At 37.3% G+C, this 24297-nt stretch overlaps 1 protein-coding gene across 31 annotated transcripts in view; it reads right to left on the bottom strand.

Moving 5' to 3' along the window:
• DNM3 (dynamin 3) overlaps positions 1 to 24297 on the bottom strand; it is a 565868-nt gene that overhangs the window by 86304 nt on the left and 455267 nt on the right. Inside the window, exon 17 of one of the 31 annotated variants that reach the window (XM_070591067.1) lies at positions 16708 to 16719. The exons of 28 other annotated variants lie outside the window; for them this stretch is intronic. In XM_070591067.1, coding sequence (XP_070447168.1) covers positions 16708 to 16719 — 12 coding nt within the window. Of the gene's footprint in view, positions 1 to 16707; positions 16720 to 16757; positions 23827 to 24297 lie in introns of those variants that run through there. 2 more of the 31 variants (XM_070591088.1, XM_070591089.1) reach the window with 2 other exon arrangements.

Genomic DNA, 24297 nt, shown 5'->3' with positions numbered 1-24297 from the left:
AGAAAGTTTTCTCTTTGATAATCCATGAGTCAATTGTTGGACCACATGTTTGGGCTGGAACATTAGAAAAGATTTTCTTGATAAAGACTCAGATTTTAGCTGTACCTTACTGAGTCTATTTTAACATCTTGTTCCAATGCTCAAATATAGAAATATTTTAACATTTTTTCTATTTTCATGGAATTCCAATATTGAAATAGGCTTTTAGTGGAAGCACATAAAAATTAATAAAAATTGGGTTTTTCTTATTGAACGAAAGACATATGTTCACACAAAGTGTTGATAAAGGCAATTCTTTGTAACACTCACAATCCTTGTTCCTGTACCCCTTGTCCAAGTATGCAAGCCCAAGACTGAAAACCGCCTCAGTTACTGTCATACTTTCCAAGGCACACCAGCAAATCAAAGAGCAGGGACTATTCTTCATATGAAGCAGATACTGCTGAAGCATAGTGGGAAGTGCGGACTGCTTACAGCCAGAGGTTGCAGTCTGAACAGATTCCAGTTCTTCAACCAACCCTAAGTGAATTGCGCTCAGTTAATGAAGGTCATAGGTTCAAATCTTTACAGGCTCGATTTTGGTATAAGGGGACCTTGCATGCTGATTTCAAGCTAGGTTAGAGTTTACCAACCTCAACACTACTGACACATACTACCAGATATTCTGTATTGTGGAGGCTATCCTGCAAATAATAGGATGTTGGCTTCTACCCACTAGATTCCAGTAGTACCTCCCCAGTCTGACAATCAAAAATGTCTCCAGACATTGCCACATGTCCCCCGGGGAGAAAAATCACCCTTAGTGAGAACCATTGATCTAAGTGGAAACAATAATGTTTTTCAGTTTCTTACTTGAGGGGACAATTGAAGTGATAGAAGGATTTCAACAAGCTGATCCCTTTTTTAAAGCTCTATTTTGCTCCTTGCATAAAACTGTCCTCTTTTTACCTAATTTCTTGAAGCATCACCAATTCTTCTCTTTGAAGCCATGTGACATAAAATGAGAAAATTTGTGACTAAGGGCTAATTACTACAAAGAGGAAAATGAAAATGTCTCAATCAGAACTTTTCTTTAATTAAAACTTGGTCAATAATAATAATTTACGCTGAAGAATGTGTGTTGTCATTATGTAAAATTGGTCTTTAACATCTCATTTTGTTATACAATTAGATATCCCCAAATAACATTAGCGTTTTCTATTTTAGAGTTGATTTAATTGTTTGGCATGCAACTCAGTATATTGTCTAAATCCTTATTTAAATACTATGCTGTTTCCTTTTTAGAACTTTGTTTACTAGATTCTCCTTATCCCAATAATTGAGAAAAGTGCCTTCTTAACTCTGGATTAAAATAATATGCATCAAGTTGAGGCAAAACAAAATGAAAATGCTTTAGAAAAGAACACAGTTTTAAATTTAAATATGCTAGCCCTCTTTGTGCTTTCTTTAAAAAATTAGAGACATAAGTAAGTGACTTATTTTAGGTTTTGTTCGGTGATATTTATCTACCTGCTCCACCCATTCAGATTGCTTATTTTTTTTTCTTTTTTGTGAGGAAGATTGGCCCTGAGCTAACATCTGTTGCCAATTCTCCTCATTTTGCCTGAGGAAGATTGTTGCTGAGTTAACATCTGGCCAATTTTCCTCTACTTTATGTGGGACACCGCCACAGTGTGGCTTGATGAGTGGTGCTAGGTCTGCACCTGGATCTGAAGCAGTGAACTCCAGGCCAATGAAGCAGAGTGCGTGAATTTAACCACCAAACCACCAGGCGGGCCCCTAGGTGTCCCAAATTGAACATGGTCACAATGAAATTCCATTTTCTCCTTCCCTCATCCTACTCATTTTATTAAATGGCACCAACATGCACTCATTGTCCAAGACCCAATAACCCTTTTTGATTTTACTCTTTCTCTCACTTTCCATATCCAATCCATTAGTAAATCTTAAAGGATTGGCTCTAGCACGAAAACATATCCCCAGTCCAACTGCTTCTTACCATCTCCACGGCTGTGACCCTAACCCCAGCCATCATCCCCTCTCGTCTGCAACAACACAGCAGCCTCCCCACTTTCCTTCTAAACGCCATTCTTCTTTTTTTTGTCTTCATTGTTGTCTTTTCTTATTGATCTGTAAGAACTCTTTAAACTTTGGCAAAGATAAGGTATTAACTCCTTGCCCATCATATGTGTTGCAAATGGTCTCTTCAATTTTAATTTTTTTTTTTTTTTCTAAGCCCTGTTTATTCTTTAGAGTCAGATAAGGTCACTGGCCTTTATTGCCATCAGCCTTAATCTGTTTGTGCTTAAATATGGTACATAGGGACCAGATACTTTATACCTCTAGGCCTTTTGGTTCTTGCTCCAACTAGAGGTGTCTGGTAGGGTGCCTCGGAAACACATATTAAATATTGCTTAACGGCTAACATGACTTTGAAACCAAAAGGAAGTTTTTTCTCCTCAAGGGGAGATTTCTCAGTAGGGACTCTCATGCTGATGTCAGTACTTCAACTGTCATCCTGCTTTTCAGTTTTCAGATTATACATTTTGTTACATAAAGGAAGAGATTCAAGGCAAATGAATCAACTTTTCAATTTTAAGAAATTCTTTTCATTAGCCTAATATTATGTTATCATCTTCAAATCTCAATCAAATTTTTGTGTGTGTGTGTTTTTTAACTTTTTTATTGGTTTGAAGGAGCTCTTTACATAGAGAGATATGATATTTAAGACTGGTTTTCTTATACTCCGCTTAGTATGGGCCTAAATACTTTTAAAAAAAATTTTATTGAGGTCATAATGGTTTATAACATTGTGAAATTTCAGGTGTACATTATTATGTATCAGTTTCTGTATATGCTGCATTGTGCTCACCACCAGTAGTCTAATTTGTATCTGTCACGATACACATGTTCCCCTTTACTGCTTTCACCCACCCCCCAATCCCCTTCCCTTCTGATAACCACTAATCTGTTCTCTTTATCCATGTGTTTGTTTATCCTCCATATATGAGTGAGATCATGCAGTGTTTGTATTTCTGTCGGTCTTATTTCACTTAACATAATACCCTCAAGGTCCATCTATGCTGTTGCAAACGGGATGATTTTGTCTTTTTTATGACTGAGTAGTATTCCATTATATATATACACCACATTTTCTTTATCTAATCATCTGTTGACAGGCACTTGGATTGCTTCCAGATCTTGGCTATTGTGAATAATGCTGTAATGAACACAGGTGTGCATAAATCTCTTTGAATTGTTGATATCAAGTTCTTTGTATAAATACCCAGTAGTGGGACAGCTGGATCATATGGCATTTCTATTTTTAATTTTTTGAGAATTCTCCATACTGTTTTCCATAGTGGCTGCACCAGTTTACATTCCCACCAGCAGTGTATGAGGGTTCCCTTTTCTCCACATCCTCTACAACATTTATTTTTTGTCTTGTTAATTATAGCAATTCTAACTGGTGTAAGGTGATGTCTCGTAGTTTTGATTTGCATTTCCCCAATAATTAGTGATATTGAACATCTTTTCATGTGTCTGTTGACCATCTGTATATCTTCTTTGGAAAAATATCTGTTCACATCCTCTCTCCATTTTTTGATCGGCTTGTTTGTTTTTTTGTTGTTGAGTTGTATGAGTTCTTTATGCATTTTGGATATTAATCTTGTCAGATATATGATTTGCAAATACTTTCTCCCAGTTGGTGGGTTGTCTTTGTTTTGTTCATGGCTTCTTCAGACTTGCAGAAGCTTTTCAGTCTGATGTAGTCCCATTTGTTAATTTTTTCTTTTGTTTCCCTTGCCTTAGTAGACAGTAATTGAAGATACGCTGCTATGACTGATGTCAAAGAGGGTACTGCCAATATTTATTTCTAGGAGTTTTATGGTTTCAGGTCTTACATTCAAGTCTTTAATCCATTTTGAGTTAATTTTTGTGTATGGTGCAAAATAATGGTCTACTTTCATTCTTTTGCATGTGGTTGTCCAATTTTCCAAATACCATTTATTGAAGAGGCTTTCCTTTCTCCATTGTATGTTCTTGGCTCCTTTGTCAAAAATTAACTGTCCATAGATCTGTGGTTTTATTTCTGGGCTTTCAGCTCTGTTCCATTGATCTGTGTGTCTATTTTTGTGCCAGTACCATGCTGTTTTAATTAGCACAGCTTTGTAGTATATTTTGAAGTCAAGGATTGTGATGCCTCCAGCTTTGTTCTTTTTTCTCAGGATTGCTTTGGCTATTCGGGGTCTTCTGCTGTTCCACATAAGTTTTAGGATTCTTTTTTCTGTTTCCTTGAAGAATTTCATTGGGATTCTGATTGGGATTTCACTGAATGTGTAGATTGCTTTAGGTAGTATGGACATTTTAACTATATTTATTCTTTCAATCCATGTGCATGGAATATCTTTCCATTTCTTTATATCTTCTTCAGTTTCCTTCAATATTGTCTTATAGTTTTCAGTGTATAGGTCTTTCACTTCTTTGGTTAAATTTATTCCTAAATATTGTATTCTTTTTGTTGCGATTGAAAATGGGATTGTATTCTTGAGTTCTCTGTTAGTTTGTTATTAGAATACAGAAATGCAACTTATTTTCATAAGTTGATTTTGAACCCTGAAACTATGCTGCAGTTGTTGATTATTTCCAACAGTTTTCTGATGGATTCTTTAGGGTTTTCTATATAGAGAATCATGTCATCTGCAAACAGCAAGAGTTTCATTTCTTCCTTTCCAATTTGGATTCCTTTTATTTCTTTTTCTTGCCTAATTGCTTTGGCCAAAATCTCCAGTACTATGTTGAATAGGAGAGGCAAGAGTGGGCACCCTTGTCTTGATCCTGTTCTCAGAGGGATGGCTTTTAGTTTTTCACCATTAATTATGATGTTGGCTGTGGGTTTGTCACATATGGCCTTTATTATGCTGAGGTATTTTCCTTCTATACCCATTTTACTGAGAGTTTTTTTTTTTTTATCATAAATGGATGTTGGATCTTGTCAAATGCTTTCTTTGCATCTATTGAGATGATCATATGATTTTTATTCCTAATTCTGTTAATGTGGTGTATCACATTGATTGATTTGCAGATGTTGAACCATCCCTGTGTCCCTGGTATAAATCCTACTTGATTATGGTGTATGACCTTTTTAATGTATCAATGTATTCAGTTTGCCCGTGTTTTGTTGAGGATTTTTGCATGTAGGTTCATCAGTGATACTGGCCTGTAATTTTCCTTCTTTGCGTTATCATTGTCTGGTTTGGTATCAGGGTGATGTCCTCATAGAATGAGGTAAGAAGTATTCCACCTTCTTCAACTTTTTGGAATAGTTTGAGAAGCATAGGTATTAAATCTTCTTTGAATGTTTGGTGGAATTCTCCAGAGAAGCCATCTGGTGCTGGACTTTTATTTTGGGGAGGTTTTCAATTACTGTATTAATCTCTTTACTTCTGATTGGTGTATTCAGATTCTCTATTTCTTCTTGATTCAGTTTTAGGAGGTTGTATGAGTCTAAGAATTTATCCTTTTCTTCTAGGTTATCCAATTTGTGGACATGTAGTTTCTCATAGTATTCTCCTAAAATCCTTTGTACTTCTGTGGTATATGTTGTAATTTCTCCTCTTTCATTTCTAATTTTATGTTTTTTTGAGCCTTCTCTCTTTTTTTCTTGATAAGTCTGGCTAACAGTCTGTCAATTTTATCTTCTCAAAGAACCAGCTCTTAGTTTTATTGATCCTTTCTACCGTTTTTTTTTTTTTAGTCTCTATTTCATTTATTTCTGGTCTAATTTTTATTATTTCCCTGCTTCTGCTGACTTTGTGCTTTGTTTGTTCTCCTTTTTCTAGTTCTTTGAGGTATAGTTTAAGATTACTTATTTGAGATTTTTCTTGTTTGTTGATGTGGGCCTGTATTGCTATGAATTTCCCTCTTAGAACCGCTTTTGCTGCATCCCATAAGAGTTGGTCTGTTGTATTTTCATTTTCATTTGTCTCCATGTACTTTTTAATTTCCCCATTGATTTCTTCGTTGATCCAATGGTTGTTCTTAGCCTGTTGTTTAGTCTCCACATGTTCATGACTTTCTCAACTTTTTTCTTGAGGCTGATTTCTAGTTTCACAGCATTGTGGTCAGAAAAGATGCTTGATACGATTTCAGTCTTCTTAAATTTACTGAGTCTTGCCTTGTTTCCAAAAATATGGTTCATCTTTGAGAATGTTCCATGTGCACTTGAGAAGTATGTGTATTCAGCTGTTTTTGGATGGAATGCTCTCTATATATCTATTAAGTCTATCTGATCAAGTGTATCATTTAAATCCTCTATTTCCTTGTTGACTTTCTGTCTGGATGATCTATCCATTGATGTAAGTGGGGTGTTGAGGTCCCCTACTATTATTGTGTTGCTGTTAATTTCTCCCTTTTGGTCTGTCAATAGTTGTTGTATATACTTTGGTGCTCCTCTGTTAGGTGCATATATATTCATAGGTGTTATGTCCTCTTAGTGGAAAGTCTGTTTTATCATTATATACTACCCCTTTTTGTCTCTCATTGTCTTTTTTATCTTGAAGTTTGCTTTGTCTGATCTAAGTATAGCGACACCTGCTTTCTTTTGTTTGTAGTTTTCTTGGCATATCGCCTTCCATCCCTTCACTCTGAGCCCATGTTTGTCTTTAGAGCTGAGATGTGTTTCCTGGAGACAGCATATTGTTGGATCTTCTTTCTTAATCCATCCAGCTACTCTGTCTTTTTATTGGAGAATTCTATCCATCTACATTTAGAGTAATTATTGACATATTAGGGCTTAATGTAGCCATTTTATCTCTTGTTTACTGGTTGTTCTATGTTTCCATTGTTCCTCTTACTTTGTATTTCTGACTGCCATTTCATGTTGGAGGTTTTCTATGGAGATTTTCTCAGTTCTCTCTCTCTCTCTTTTTTATGAATTGTGACTCTGCTCTGATTTTTTGTTTAGTAGTTACCTTGAGGTTTGTATAAAAGACCTCATAGATGAGATAGTCCATTTTCTGATAGACTTTTGTCTTCATTAGCCTAATCAAGTTCCATCCCTTTCCTCTTCTCCTTCTGAGTTATTATTGTTACAAATTATTGTTCTGTGTTGTGACTTTGTGACTAAGTTGAAGTGTTTATAGTTACTTTTGATGCTTTTCTTTCATCTTTTAAGTTATAATTAACTATTTGCCTCCTTGTTCTGAAATACAGGTGAAGTTTTCTGCTTTTATCTGTCTATTTATCCTCTTGCTCAAAGCTTTGCAGACCTTTGCCTTTTTCTGTCAGGTATGAGGGCATCCTTGATCATTTCTTGTAGGGGAGGTCTAGTGGCGATGAACTCCCTTAACTTTTATTTATCTGGGAAAGCTTTTATTTCTCCATTGTATCTGAAGAATAGTTTCATTGGATAGAGTATTCTTGGCTGAAACTTTCTGTTTTTCAGTATTTTAAATATATCATTCCATTCTTTCCTACCCTGTAAGGTTTCTGCTGAGAAATCCACTGAAAGTCTGATAGGGGATTCCTTTGTAGGTTATTTTCTTCTGCATTGCTGCCCTTAATATTTTTTATTTGTCATTGATTTTTGCCAGTTTTACTATTATATGCCTTGAAGAAGGTTTTGTCGTATTGATGTAATTGGGGGTTCCTTTGGCTTCACGTATTTATAAGTCTGGCTCCTTCCTCAGGTTTGGGAAATTCTCAGCTTTATTTCTTTGAACAAACTCTCTGCTCCTTTCTCCCCCTGGAATACCTATAATCCTTATGTTGCTTTTCCTAATTGAGTCAGATATTTCTTGAACAATTTCTTCACTTAAAAAGAATCTTAGTTCTCTCTCCTCCACTTGACTCAATTTTATATTTCTATCATCTGAATTACTAATTCTTTCCTCCGTAAAATCACCTCAATTTTTTAAAGATTTCATATTTTTTATTTCATTAATTGTGTTCTTCATATCCAGAATTTCTTTTTGTTATTTTTTATAGTTTCAATCTCTTTGGTGAAGCATTCCTTCTTCTCATTAATTTTACTCCTGAGCTTACTGAAATGTCTTTCTGAGTTTTCTTGTAACCCATTGAGTTTCTTTATGACAGTTATTTTGAATTCTCTGTCATTTAGACTGTAAATTTCTGTGACTTCAGGATTCTCCTTCTGCTCTGAATTGTTGCTGTAGTTTCTCATTGTGTTTGAAGAACTGATCCTTTGCCAGGGCATTTGTGGTAGTATCAGGTCACAGACTCCACCTGCTACTGCTGGGGGAAGCAGGAACTGTGTTTCTGAGCCTACTCCATCTGTTGGAAATTGTGGGGCATTATGCACACTTGCAGCAGCTGGGAGAGCATTCACCTGGGCACACAGATCTGCTGCTGCCTCTTCTTAAGGTTAAGCCAGCCACTGTGCTTGGTGAGTGGGGCTTCCTCACGTGGTCCGAGCCTGGGCCACTCCTGGAGACTGTAGCAGCACTGTGGGCTCCCCCAATGGACAGGAAACCAATCACACGGGGACTCAGAGCTGCCACTGCCTGCTCTCACAGTAGCGCTGAGGCACACTTCCACCTTCAGGGGCACAGTGGTACTATGGGCATTCACACTATGGGGAAATCATTTGCCCGGGCGTGTAGATCTGCCTCCATCTCTTCCTAAGGTTGCACCAGCCATTGGGCTTGGTGAGTGGGGCCTCCCCACAGGGTCCAAGCCTGAGTCAATCCCTAGGACTGTGGCAGCACTATTGGCTCTCCCATTGGACAGGAACATGATCACATAGGGGCTCAGGGCTGCTGTCCCCTGTTCCCACCCTCCAGGCCACAGTGGTACTATTGGTGCTCCAGCTACCCAGGAGAGTGGTTATGTGTGTGCACAGGGCAGCTAAGGGGCCAAAGAGTGCTCACCTATCTCCACCACCTCCCTGGGGGTAGTCCATCCACCTTCAGATGTATAGCTGCTTGGGTCTCTCACGTGTCCTGTTGTGCTGTGTGGGTACCCTTCGTTGACAAATGAATGTCCATTTAGTATTAGTTTGAGAGGGAGAGATAAAGGGAACAGCTCACTACACCATGTTGCTGATGTCACTCCAATTAAATTTTTTTGTTTTGAGGAAGATTAGCCCTGAGCTAACATCTGCTGCCAATCCTCCTCTTTTTGCTGAGGAAGACTGGCCCTGAGCTAACACCCATGCCTATCCTCCTCTACTTTATATGTGGGATGCCTGCCACAGCATGGCTTGACAAGTAGTGCATAGGTCCACACCCGGGATCCAAACCAGCGAACCACAGGCCACTGAAGCAGAGCATGCAAATTCAACCACTGCACCACTGGGCTGGCCCTCCAATTAATTTTTTTAAGTACTGGAAGGTCAACGGCCACAAATTAGGCCATGAAATGGTTCCCTGATAATCCTCAGATAATACACATTATTTGTATGATATGCACAACACAGTCATAGTGGGGTGACAGTGCTGACAAGTAAAAACCTAGAATTTAAGTAAGAATGGTCTGTCCAGGAAGATGGGGAGGTTGGATACCAGAGAATCTGAGACTCTGGAATAAAGGCACTATTGAGAGCCTTTACTAACGAAGAAATATGAGTGTTCAAAAACTCATAAATTGGTCCTTCAACAATATGTCATTCAGCAAGGAAAGTAACAGATTTGCACTGCAGGGTAAAGGAAAAGAATTAACAAAATCTACATAATAATTACAAAAATAATAATAAACAGGATTACATAATTATGCCAAATTTGTAGAGCCTTAGATGCTTAACTTCAACTATTTGTCTATATTATTATCTTTGACTTTCCTATAAAGTTTAATCCATTTAAGTTCTGTATTTACCCTTCTGAATATCGTTTTCACCATTTTATATTTCTGTTTCTTTCTCACCATCCTCCATTTATATATCTTCCTCTTTTTCATTTTTTTTTTGAGTGTGTTTTAAAATCTGTTTTTGAAAACTTTACAGAAGACAGTTATGAAGAAAAATGAGAAAATGACACAAGAACAAAATTTAGGGGCCGGCCCCATGGCCAAGCGGTTCAGTTTGCATACTCTGCTTCAGGGTTTTGCTGATTTGGATCCTGGGCATGGACCTAGCACTGCTCATCAAGCCATGCTCCACACAGCAGAACTAGCAGGACCTGCAACCAGAATACACAACTATGTACTGGGGGGCTTTGGTGAGAAGAAGAAAAAAAAGAGATTGGCAACAGATGTTAGCTCAGGGCCAATCTTTAAAAAAAAAAAAATTTTAAGTGCCCATACTGTTAATATTTTGGTGTATATCTTCTCAGTATTTCTACTGTGCAAATATATACATATAAATATCTTCCTCTATAAAATTTTTAAAGCAAAAATGGGATTATATTATCCATGGTGTTTTTTTTCAGTTAATTTATCACTAAAATTTCCATTGCAATTGATATATATTTACATCTTTTACTTTTTTAAATTTGCTTCATAACATTTCATTGCTGTACCATATCTATGATACATATTGATGATGTTTTTAAAAATTGGTAATTATGAACATTATTTCAAAATCATTTTTGAACAAATACCTGTGCACAATTATTGAATTATTTAATAAAAATAAATATTTAGAAGTGGAATTGCTTGGCCAAAAGGTTAGCACATACCCAAGCATTTGATACGTATCACCAAACCGGCCACCCTCCGGGAAGGCTCTGTGTAGACTCTGTCATATGCAGTACGTGAGAAGGATAGCTTCCTCGCTCCCATCTATCAAGATCATTCTTTCATATTTCTCATAATCTGAAAGCTCAAAAATGATGTCTGTCTGGCTACTTTAATTTACAATTTTTGGTTTTTTCAACTATTTATCAGTTTTTTTTTTTTGGTCTTAAATGAATGTCTATTGATTTGGCCAGCTTTCTTTTTTCCTAATAGGCAGGTTTTCGTTTTGTTTTGTTTTAAATGAATTGAATAGAAACAATTCTATTTTGAGGTTATTTAATCATTTTTGTACATTATATACGCTACAAATATTTTACTAATTTGTCATTTAACTGTTTATTCTCTTTTGTCCCACACAAAAGCTTTAAAGTGTACGTAGTTTAAGCTCTCACATTTTTCTTTTACTATTTCCTAATTCATTACTTTTTACTTTAACTATTAATTTCTTTCTTTTCTTAGATTTTTTGTTGCTCTCTTTCCAACATTTCAAATTTATTTACTTCCGTTAAAATAATAATTCCATTTAAAGTTATTAATTTTTCTCTATGCGTAGCATTGACTATATCTTATAATGTGTCCTGTACAGTGTTTTCATTGTTATTATATTCCGAATAGTTTGTAAATTAAGTATTGATTTCATTTGGATTCACGTTGGAGTGTATTTTCTCATCACTAAGTACCTAGGTTTTTACATTTAAAGTTTGCTATGTATCTCCAGTTTTTTGTAGTTTGTTAGATATCTAATATTTATATATCTTTTCAATATACAAACATATCTTTTGAATCATCCTTATTTCGTATAACAGCCATGTCCTTTTCTATTTTGGTTTTTGTCCAGTTGATCTGCCAACAATAGGGTGAAGGACTTTAAACTCTTACAACTACAGTGGTTCTTATGATTTCACTGTACAGTATGATAACCAGACTAAGATAAATTAACAGAAGAAACAAATTTCCACTTTTTGATAAAAATGATTCTGTAAGGTTTTAAATTTCAAAACAAAACTTATCACAATAAAGCTTCTAAAATCATACTTGATGATAATGTGCTTTCAAAACAGAAGTATGAAGAATTTTATTATATGTGGGCAGTGTTAAACCAATTCCATTCAAAAACATCATGGAGCACACAAAAAGAAAATGTCTAAAATACTCTAAGAGAAAATTTGTCAAAAAAGTGATGATGTAAGACATAATTATCCTCACTAACAATATTTCTCATTAACTAAAGATACAAGAGAGGAAATAAAAATATATAAATAAGCCCCAAGCGCCCTTCAGAAGTCCCTGTGCTGTCACTCACTGTGAGCTTTCTGAGCAGCAGATCAATTCTTGCTTTTCTATAGAGTCTATTTGGCAAGGTTAATAAATTGGAAACATAATATAGATTCCAAAACGCTTCTCAAAGTTTTCTGCCTCCAGTTGAACTATCCTTTCTTCGAACTGATGAAGGTTAAAGTCAGGAGGTTCAAAACCTAGGCAGTAGCAATGCTCTTTTAAGACTCGTTTGCCAAAAAAGAACCAAAGGGTTATGGGTGTTGCAATGATTGAGACACACAATTCATTTTTATATGCACATGAAATGACAACAACACTTTGAGGCCAGTGAGTTTTCATCCTTTCTTTTAACTTTAATGATATTCTTACTGGGTTATGCATAAATTAAGTGAACCAGATGGGCTCTCCTTAAATCCCAGGGAAATACACTTACTAAACTTCTTTAAGAAAATCAGGAAAAGTATATACATTATTCAAAGAAAACAAATAACCCTAATTGAGCTGACTATACCTAAACTGCTTAGAATGTTCTGACTTTCACTAATGCATTTTAAATATAAGAGAGGAAATGTACATTACGACATAATACTGTCGTAATTCTCCTTTCATCTACCACGAGTATAACTCACATCATCAAGACATTTCCATTTCCAGGGTTGATGCTGGGTTTTCACTGCCTGTCTATACTCTCTCACCTATGACCAAGGACAGGAGTTTAGGAGTTGAAGGTCTCGCCTAAGAGGAAGACAAATTAACATGGATTTAACATCTGTGTCCTTCAGTATAGTATGTTTTGGTGACATTTGATTTAGCACACTCTATCTTTGCACATGACTGCTAGAATCCAATGGATCACCAAAATAAGCACTCGAGGTAATAACTATTTTTCCCTTTCAAGGAGACTGACAATGTTCACTTGTCTTGCTGAACGTGTTGGGAAATCACTAGACAAAGCATTTTTTAAATGTTGTAAAAATAGGTGTTTAAATCTGATTTTCCTTCCTTCTTCTTTTCTTAAATATCAAAGCCCTCCAATATGTATAAAATTATTGCATGGGACCTAACTAGAACTTAATAAAAACTTCGCTATTTTTAAATTGTTTTAGCATGTTTTGGTTCTATTTCTCCTTTTCAAATGCTCCTTCCAGCCAATCAAGGCAGTCAATTTCATACTTCTGCTGGGGGAAATATAAGAATCCTTTAGTTTAAAAAATCATAAGTAAAGTGATAGTAAATTTCTCTTTCAAAGGTAATAAAAGATTTATAAGGGAGGAGATTAAATGTAGCTTTTCCCCATAATTTAAAATTTTTTGAAGTATTCATTTTTGAACCTAGGATTCTTTTTAATTTTCATTTGTGTTTTTGCACCAACATCATTAAGAAATTTGAGAGTTTTAGTTACAGAATTTTATTCCTTCTAGTATTTTCTCTACCTATAATTTGCATAATTTAATATCAAAGATATTTAATCAAGAAAAGTCTTCAATAAAGAAATAAAATTAAATGCCTATTAAATTTCTAGAAATGCCTACCAAGAGAGGGCATCATGTTAAAGAAGGAAATTAAATGTCTTCTTCCTAGGACAAAACATGGAGATTACTTTTTACTTGAAGGCCTCAGTTCTGAAAATGACATTGTGATTTACATTTGTGATCAACAAACAAATTAAAAAAAGAAAGACAAACCTCCCTGGTATTGTACATACTTGTTCCCATTCTCAAAACTACTCAGGAAGTCCAAGGTTCCTACTCATGAAGACACTGACCTGGACTTTGTGGGCCAGGGAAACCCCTCTCAGGACGAGACAGATTCCACCCTAAGCAGTTTAGGGTACCACTATGCCAGCAGAAAATCATTCAAGGGGAAAAAGAAGTAATGGGTCTGAAAGGAAAATTCTTCCTGAGCAACTACAATCTCTTCTAAAACAGAAAATTTGCTTTTTGAGGAGAAATAACAAAATACGTATAATTGTTCAAAGAGGAACATGAACACTGGTGTTTTGTTTCATCATTCATTCGTAATGTGAATCTAAATGTGCGTCTCTTGTAGAAGTTTGTTTCCTTGGAGTTTAGAGGATTAGCTTCCAAACTCTAAGCATAACCTAAAGATAGATGAAGCAGTTCGATTCAGCTGTCACTGAGAAAATGAATAGTAGGGGTGTTTCATATACCTCAGAATACACGTGTGTGTGTGTGCACCACACTTAATGTACGTGGGAAGATGAATCCATTCATTCTGCTCATCTAGAGAAACGTTAATTGAGCAGGCTTCATTCTCTTTAGAGTCTGGTTAGTATCATAAATAATAAAATGCCACTCACTAAATAAACAGCCATTGTGAGTCTAAAATGAGTCACCTTTTACAGCTGGCTCACGTATATGGCAGTCAACAAGTCAGGTATGTTGCCTTGGGGACAACTCAGAGCAAGCATTCCAGCATGAGAGGGAAAAAAGAATCTCATATTCTCCCTTTGAAGACTCCAGATCTATACTCTGGAGACAGCACAGCTTGTACTCCAGTGTTTTCCATTTATACTGAAATTCTAAGCTAAAGGAAAATAGCATGCAGATGTGCTGTTTGTTATTTGATGAGGCTCTTTCGTGCCAGAGTCCTTGGTCAGTATAATAATCATGTTTTAAAAGTACCAGTATTATACTTTTTCACAAACTATCACTTTTTCATAACATAAACAATTAAAAATGAAGGCATACAGGCAATAAATATCAGCACCTCCCAAGCAGCTACTCTTCAATTAAAAATCAAAGTAAGTGCTCACATCTTTGACACTCCAACCAACACTCTAAGTCTAACCAACACCTGAAGCTCCCCCCTCGACGTGTACCAACTGTTCAGGGTGCGACGGTGGCTCCAGGTGCCTGGAGATTTGGAGGGCCCTCTGCATCATCCTAGAGGTATCCTTAATGAGAAGCAGCTCGGAATTTTTGAGTTTTATTTCTCATTGTGTTATAAATATTTGAAAATCAGTCAACTCTATTAAACTGAACATTTTATTACCCAGAAGAACTTGACTACGCAAGACACAAAAAAACGGATGACTCCTGCTGCGGAGAAGTGTTTTCTTCTGGGAATTTTACAAATGCCTTCTAAGTCATCAGTGAATCACTCGCGAAAGAGGCAAATTATAAATGCTTCTCAAGTGGCCTAAGGGTTAGCACCTCCCCAAAATATCAGCAGCTGCTTCCCTCATCTTCAGCATGCACAGGCTTGCTATTAGCTCAGGCTCCTTAACAAACAAACAGAAGATGCAGAACAGGAAACTGTAGACAGGGACTCAGTGTAATGTAAGTAGACCAGGATCAGACACACTTACTACTCCAGAATTGAAACACACTGTAAAGTATAAGAACTAAAATATGGGTTTTTGTATTTTGTCCAAATATTTTTTTCCGATAGTGGTAGTACTAGTTAGAAATATTATCCTTTACTTTGCGTAAGAAATCTTTAATCAATTTCATAAGTTACCTGCTATTTTAAAAAAGTGAACTATTAGTGGGCTGAATTCACCCCTTTGCTCCTTCACAAATGCCTTTACTTGTATTATTTTTAACTTTACTAAATATTATTACTTGGGTCATGAGCAGTTATATCAAGATATAAATTTATAGAGTGACACATTTTCAATACCAACCATCTATGTCAACTTATTCCATAATAGCACATTCCATCGAATTAAACGGTAAGATTTCCCACATTTGTTTTACATTCTATATGTATGGCTTATGAATAGCAATTTTGATGAATTCCAGCTGGTCTAAATATACAGGCGAGCCCTTATATAACCGATTCTTTTCAATTGTTATTGTATTCAATGAGGCCCATTTTAAGTGGGCCACCTGGTAGGATGAAGAACTAATAATTCTCCACAGAAAAAAAATGAAAAACAAATCATCCCGCTAAGCTTAAGACTATCTTCCCCAACTATGTTATTATTATATAACAAATATAAATGAGAGGTAATTCTAATCTTTTGAAAAAGTTGAATTAAAATTTAAACAAGTTAGCAATCTTACAAACTACTAAATGGCTTATTTATCTATTACACAACAACATTAATTTCCACCATTTGTGTGTGTTGCCTAGCTTCACAAATCTATCATACACATTTCAGTCTCCCCCTCATTCCCCACACCCTCCTGCTTCCATCCAGCTGGAATACATCAAGGGCACAGAAGCCAAGTCAAATGTTGACCCCACCCTCCTCCATCCATTTTAAGGCACCTTCAAAGCCAGAGCACTGATCTAGTTCAGTTTTACCAACAAAGCCAGCCATCCTGCTATTTAAGACTCCAGTTTTGGGTTTTTATAACTGCACATTAACATAAGAGCTTTGATTTTTGGTCAAAAACTTCAGCTGCACTGAGTTTCATCAGATTCATCAGAACAGTCACACTGTTTCTGCAGAAGAGCCCCCAATGTTAAATCTTCAAAATCTTTGCTCTCAGTGTCAATCTGTTTCCTTATAATATCAACCTCTCTGAACTGCCCAATAACCAACGCTGAAGAACATAATATTTCCCTTCCAAAAGGTCAAAACAGAACAGCCATTATGGTAGTCCAAAGGCATGTTTTTCTGACATTTGCACACCCTATATCATTTGTGCACTGTCACAGACGACAGTCATTTCAACTTGCACAGAAACACACTTGCCAAGACACATGCAGGAGGGCCGCGGGGGCTGGAGAGAAAGAGGAGCTGCAGTAGGTCAAAGAACTTACTTTGTTGTTCCCCTGTGCATGTAGCCGCAAGGAAAAAAACAAAAAAGAAATATGTTAAACATAAATTTATTTTAAAATTATGAGGTTTTTCGTGCTGGAGCAAAATCAAAACAAATAATTTAGCTATTAACTGACATCCCATACACACACATACAGCACTCACAGCTCACGGACAAGTCAAAGAATCCACTTATATTAAATGAAATTATACATTTATGACAGCAGAAAATTACGACAGAGATTTCCCCCTTCTTACTACTCAGAATGCTTGGAGTATGGGAACCCGGCCAAAAAGGATTGGTTTGAATTGGTAATAAGTGAACTGTTAGCATGAAAGGCAAAGTATTTAGTATGTTGGCTTGCCCTTTCTTGACGGCCCCTCCTCCAACATGCCAAGCAGTGGAAAATTTCACCAGCCAATGCATTTTTAAACAAACACTGCATCCTTGGTTTCAAAGAAGGTGGAAAAAAAAGGAAAAGAGAGCAGAGGAAAGGAGTGGGTGGTTCTGGGGAGACAGGGTAAGCAGACCAAGTTATGACCTCCATCTGTACCGTTCTTTTATTTCATAAATAATGAATTTTGTCTCGGGTTGGCATGGGAAGTGAAAACTGTATAGTGGGGATGTGGCCAAAACAAACACTGGTCCACATTCAAGAAAATGGGTCTGGAAAGGCTAGTCACAGAAATGTAGTCATTTCTAAAGGGACACTCTGGATAGAGACACAGAGAGCAGCCAGCGACAGGCGGCAGGCAAATGGCTCTCCTGTTTCAAACTGGAGCTGCAAGAGTATGATTTATATCAAACAATTTAACTCACATATGGCTTAAAAAAATAAAATGGTGATTCATTACTCCCAGGGCAGCCTGAGTCCTCGCAAGGTCAGATCCTGTGAGGAAGACACGATGGGATGTGGGCAGGGACCAGATCTGAATGCTTCTCACAAGGGGCCCAGCAGGAATTTCTCGCTGAGATGTGGAGTGGAAGGGAGCCTTTAGTAAAGCGTGTGTGTCTGTGGAGGAGAGCTAGCACGGAGTGGAGAAACAGGCCGGGCTGGAGATCCGGCATTTAGTTTAAGAGAGGATGTAGAGGGGGAAACAATACACAGAAATTTTCTGGAGAGCGGTAAGGCAACGATTGCAGAAGTGTATTTTCTTGAAAACAGTGCCAATTGGTGACTCTGGGGAAATGTCTAATCCAAGGACCATCACGACCATCATATTTAATAAACATAAATTTAAAGACACTGATAACATAGTGTAGAGAAACTTCTTGGCATTGTGCGTTGCCGTGATATAACCGTTAACATCACGGGCTTATGTGAGATACAAATAATGGTACAAGAATGAGTGAAGGGGGAAAAAAAAGAGTCTTTTGTAAAGAATATGCTGACTGTTCAATAAGGCAATAAAGATCCCCACAGGGAATTTTATCAGGAGTAAAATAGTACTTTATAGAATAACGGGACCCCGGTTCTCCGAAGAAGTGCAATATTGCTGAAAAGACCTCAAACAGATGGAGTTTATTGCATTCCACAGCAGCGCAGCTTTTGATCTAGCAAATAAGTTTCAGGAGTTCAACCAAGTATTTTTGCACATTAGGGGATGACTGGCTTCCCAGATCGACGGCAGATGGTTCTATTTGTAGTGGCAATAATGATGTCACAGAGTAGGGGGCCTCAATCCTTAAATCCAAGGAACATACAAGAGGAGGACGTGGTGTGGCTTTGCCATTTCTTGTTTCCTTCAGTCATTTCCCAGTTGTCTATTCTGAGAGAGGTGTAACAGTCATGAACGGTAGACTGTAAATGCTTTATAATTCCCTCCACTGTTCGGTGTGGCAGCAATTTATGTGTAGATCCCTGAAAGTACCTCCACTGAAGGAAAGCTAAATGCTTCAGAACTGGTCATGTAGCTGCTCTGAGTTCTGTGCAAAGCACTGCTGAATAAGCTAAGAACAAAGTGACGTGTAGCTGGCCAAGCATGGGCATTTTCAGTCTTGTGTTATCAGATGGCTGAATAAATGCCTATGAGTGGTCACTGCCATATTAATAAATATTTATGGAGGTCTGTGGCCATTCCTATTCTCCCCCTAGAATGATAGAGAGACCCTCTCCTCTAAAGGGCATTTGCCACAGAGAAAAGTTTAGTTTTAGAGTCTATCCAAAAGGAATTTCTTCAGCCTCCAAAGCAGTCCTAAAATCATTAATTATGATTGAGAGAAACCTTAATGCAGAGGTATAGTGAAGTTCCAGGGTGTTTCACTTTCTACGGTCATTTTTCATCTCTTAAGAAAGCATACACTATATGGGAGGAGCGTTATCCATACAGCTAACAGAAACCTCGTAGAAAGCTCTGAGGTGTATGACTTACAAACATGCAAAACTGAATTTGCTTCAGATTTACTTACAAGGCATGCACGGGTCTGCAGGCTGCTTCTTTCAGATGGCCAGCAGGCCAGCATCTGAAGGCAGGCTTATGAATCCTCATGCTGCCTGACAGCCCTCTGACTCACTCCCGGCTGAGCGGTGGAGCCTGTAAGGCTGGACTGCCCACAGGGCAGCATAAGCCCAAGGCTCCCCTAAGCAACTTGCCTTCCTCAGCCAACAGTTGGGGAAATTCTCCCTCACATGCCCCAATCCCACTGAGAGTTTCCAAAGAAAGGGGAACTACTAAATTGGGAATTACAGCTTCATGGACACATTAATGATTTTCAATAATAATAATAAAGGTTACATGGCATTGGACACTTTCACCCAGTTGCAGGCACTGAGCTAGATGTAGTGTGTAATAGCCTTCATTGTATCCTATAAAATCACTCAGAGGAAGGTATTATTATTTTGGATTTAAAAAAGAATAGACGACTGGAGAGTTAAATAAGTTGCCTGAGCCACAGAGCTAATAAATGGAAGAGGAGAGATCCAAACATGAGTGGATTTGACTTAAAGTCTATCTCATTTCACTGCACGCAAAACGTTCCAAAGAATTTGGAATTCCTTAATGTTTATATATAATTTGAATCATATTGTATGCTGACAAAACTGTGCCAGAAAATCAGTCATTTGTTATATCATGTTCTTCAGATATTTAATCAAATTCATATTTATCTGTATTCACCCTTATAGGAAAAATTTATGTATGTGTGTCAGTAAAATAATATTTTAAAAGTTCTTTAATTATAGCCTGTTACTACTGATACACCCACACACACAATATACACACATATAAACGTTTTTGGGTTTTCTTTGGTGAGGAAGAATGGCCCTGAGCTAACATCTGTTGCCAATCTTCCTCTTTTTGCTTGAGGAAGATTGGCCCTGAGCTAAAATCTGTGCCTCTCTTTCTCTATTTTGTATGTGGGATGCTGCCACAGTGTGGCTTGACGAGTGGCACAGGTCTGCACCTGGAATCTGAACCTGAGAACTCCCAGCCACCAAAGCGGAGAGCTGGAACTTAACCACTACGCCACCAGGCCGGCCGCCCACAGAAACTTTTTATCTCAGTCTCATCAGTAAAAAAAGCTATTAATTAATTCCATCAGAAACATTATTACTTTGAAACTGTGTAAAATCCTATACCCTTACTTAACAATATTAATTTTATAGTGGTTATAATTTCAATCTAATGGCCAAGAAAGAGAAATAAAAGAAATAAAATTGTGCTAAATCCAAATTCAATTTAAATATATTTTAAAATATTGTGGCTGCTCATAAAGATCAGGTGACTGGTAGAGTGCTACATTTGTGACTCAGAGAGGTTATGCCTAAGTTCCTGGAGTAAGTCAGTGGCATAGTGGGAAACTGAACCCAGGACTCCTCCTTTCCTTTTGAGGGCCACACACTACACTGCTCAGATAAGATGTCTACATTTTGCTTTGGATCCAGAGAGATTAAGGCACTGAAGGTAATTAGAAAATAGAAGATAACTAGAAAATGAAGATGGAAATATAGTTGGACTGTTCCATTTTATACAGATAGCCACTACAGTTTTTATCACATTGTAATTTGCATCTCTCTGCTCCACTAGACTTTGAATTTCTATAAAGTAAGAATTGTATCTTTTTTGTCTTCGAGTCTCTTGAGTCCACCATAACAGTGACAGCTGAAGGGAAGGAAGGAAGTGGGGGAAGAGGATGGAAGGGAAAGAAAGAGAGAAAAAGAAATGTGTAGAAAACTCCAAGAAATGACCTAAGAGACGGATGAAACAGGGTAGCAGAACATTATGATGAGTGACATAAAAACATTCCATAGTGTGGACGTGATAGGAAAAAGTACAATGGGCAAAAGCATGCTATAAAAAAGTGCAACCTTAGTTGGAAAAAAACTGTCCAGAACACCATTTCATTCAAATTTGGGTGATGGCTGTTTATCTAAATGAAGCATTTATACATTTTTAAAAAATGATCTATGGAGAATTTTTTCCAGTCAAAATAGAGGTATCTTGCGTAGAAAGCAAAACTTACTGAGTCTAGACTCACGTCCACGTATGACACAGAAATATTTCACTGTTAGGGTAGCAATCGACTGATTTGCTGTTGACTCAACGGTTTACTGATAAAAAAACAAAATGACACACCAGAGGCCTAAAAATTTACTGAGGGAGAGACATCTGTTATTAAATTAATCTGACTTCTTCAGCAAATCTTCCTACGTTAGGCATAACCGTGCCTAAAAGTACCCCTTCCCCGAATCTAAGCGTGTTCACAAAATGGAACGTTTAGACAAGCTTCTACTCAGAGTGCTTTCACTAGTTAGCTGCCATTTAAACATCTGAAACTTCAGCCATTGTGCATAAGAAATGCAAATATTGTTTACGATAAAAACTGAGAAAAAGCAACGATCCGGGCACACTGCCAAGTTTAATTTCCTGTCACGTCTTTGGTATGTAGTGAAAAACCTCTTTGTCTCGATCTTCCAAGTGACTGCACCAAATGTGTGTTTATAAACAAAACGATGTGAAAAGATCAAAACAGATTGGGTGGGAGAACTCTAGATTTGCTTAAAATTGAGCATTCTGATAAAAAATAGCAAATATTTCATTGAGTATCTTCTTTGTGTAGGACTATGGATACATGAAAATCCAGATTTATAAAAACAGCTCACTGAAGGTTGGGTAATTTTGCTTTTCTAAGACCGTTTTTCCCTCACAAGAGACACATTACATAATTTCTTTAAATAGCAAACTTGTCTAGTGCATTTAAAATAAGTTTAACGGACAAAATCATGACCTAAGAAAACATTTTCACAAACATGACAGTCGCATGTAAGGAAGATACACACACACACACGTTGATACTTTATATAACCAAGCATATTTGAAAGACAGAAAATAGCATAAAGTATTTCTAATCTCATTGGGCTATATTATAATACCCACAGTGTTTTAGCTCTCCTCTATTTGTTAAAGAAAGTAGTCTGTGATGAAAATTATTACTATGATTATCATCATCATCACTATTATTATAAATAAAGAGTGCTTCCTTGTGCCCACCCTATTCAGTGCTTTCCCTGCATTATCTCACTTAATCCTGTCGAACCCACTATGTCTAGAGGCCTTTTGTCATCTTCACTTTAGAAACGGGAATCTTGAAACATAAAAAGCCTAGGCAGCCTGCCCAAGATCCCACAGCTTGGACGTGAGCGTCTGGAATTTCAATCCAGGTAGTTTGACACAAAAGCCTGTGCTTAGACCCACACGTTCAACTGCTTCCCGTAAACCCAGCCCTAACGATCTTTGAAAAATGTAAATCTTATCATGTCATTACCTGGCTGGAAGCCCTCTAATGGCTTCCCATCTCACTCAGAATAACACCCAAATGCTCACCACTTCCTTCAAGGCCTACACACTCTGCCTCTGACCACCCTCTTGGAAACCAGCAACCACCTTTGTCCTCCCTCACTGTGTTCCAGACGCACTGACTTTCTCGTTCCTGTAAGATACTGAGCTGGCTTTGCACTTGCCAGTCCTCTGCCACCAATATTCTTCTTCAGACTTCATATCATGTACTCCCTCCCTTACTTCAGGAGCCCACTCAAATGTCAGCTCTCCAAAGGGGCCTCCCCTAGCCACCTTTACTAAAACAAGGCTCGCCTGCCCCTCACTCTCACTGTCTGCCCCTTTAACTTACTTTGTTATTTTATTTTATAGAATGTATCACTCCCTTAAATCAGGCTATACAATTTGACATTGATTAGTTCACTTGTTTAACAGCTGTTTCTTGGGGGTGGGACCTCGTTCACCCCTCTGCTGCTAGTGCCTAGAATACTGCCTGGAAAAAAGCGTGCGTTCAACAGGCTTTTATGAAATGAATGAATGAAAAACGAAGTATATGTGCATTTTTAAGATAGAATGTTTGTGAAATTAAACACACTACCATCAATGGATAGGGAAGAGTAATAAGTAATGCTAAGAATTAACAACAAAAGTAGAAGCAGTATTCTAGTTTTTTATGTGTGGTCTTTAGAGCGGTATATATCTATGCAAATATGTATGCACACAATTGGTAAGAACTGGGCAACAATTATGGAAATCGTATACAGATACCTCTGTTCCTGGGGATCACCAGGAAAGGGTCTGGTTTCACCTCACTTGGAGGGCACAGGGCATGTTGTGGGGGGTTCATTGTTTTAGGTGCTAACCAGACAAATGCAGGTTGGGATGGGGTTAAGAGGTCTACGCATGAGCTAAAATAACAGCAATAAGGAGAAGATTTTGGCACAAATCTTCAATCCTTTACCCCTGGAACTCTGTTAAATTCCGAGGTAACCTCAGGGATGCAGTCAGGTCTGAAATTCCCCCAGGGACGCATCAATTGTCCCACATTGCACCCATATCTCAGACTTCCTCTTGAAAAGACTCTATCCCTTTTTGGTGCCTGCAAAGAACCGAACTTGTGCATGATCAGCCCTATATACTGATCTGGAGCCAAGCAAGCACCACAGGATCAAGCTGGACTAGCTCCCCATGGCTCAGTCTCAGGTCTTTAGTTCTGGGGAGTCCTTGATAGTCCAGTGTCTCGGAGGAAGCAGCAGGGAAGCGTGAGAAGCATCGTCTGCAGAGGCTGTTTCACGGAGCGTGTGCATATGGTGGGTAGGACCTCTGAAGTTTAACTCCAGACTAGCCTGTGTAATATTACATTTTCCAAAGAACACAAATAGAAGATCTGTTTATTAACTTGAATGAGAGAAGTGTCTCCAAGACACTTGAAGGATATTAATAAAGATAAGTGGGAATAGCAATATTTTTTTTGTTCTTTCACACTCATGATAACATTAAGCAGAGTTTACAGATATAATTATGGGTACAGGTAATACAGACATAATGAAAGGAGGTAGATTTTTATAAAAATAAGTATATTTTTAAGAATATGAAATATCAGTGTTATAATTGATGATATATATACTATGACTATATGAAGAATGTTATAAACTGCTGGTATTAATACTATAACAACTGTGGAATAGCATATAAAAGAAAACAAAATTTTAAACTAAAACAAAGAAACTCTCTCTTGGTCTGAGATCACATATATTATGTTTTATGGCAGAGTAGGGTATTTTCTTTAACAAATATATACATAAACTTCTTAAAAT

This window comes from Equus przewalskii, chromosome 23 (genome assembly GCF_037783145.1).
Source record: "Equus przewalskii isolate Varuska chromosome 23, EquPr2, whole genome shotgun sequence".
Lineage (NCBI taxonomy): Eukaryota > Metazoa > Chordata > Mammalia > Perissodactyla > Equidae > Equus > Equus przewalskii.
This window is presented reverse-complemented; position numbering and strand designations above follow the sequence as displayed.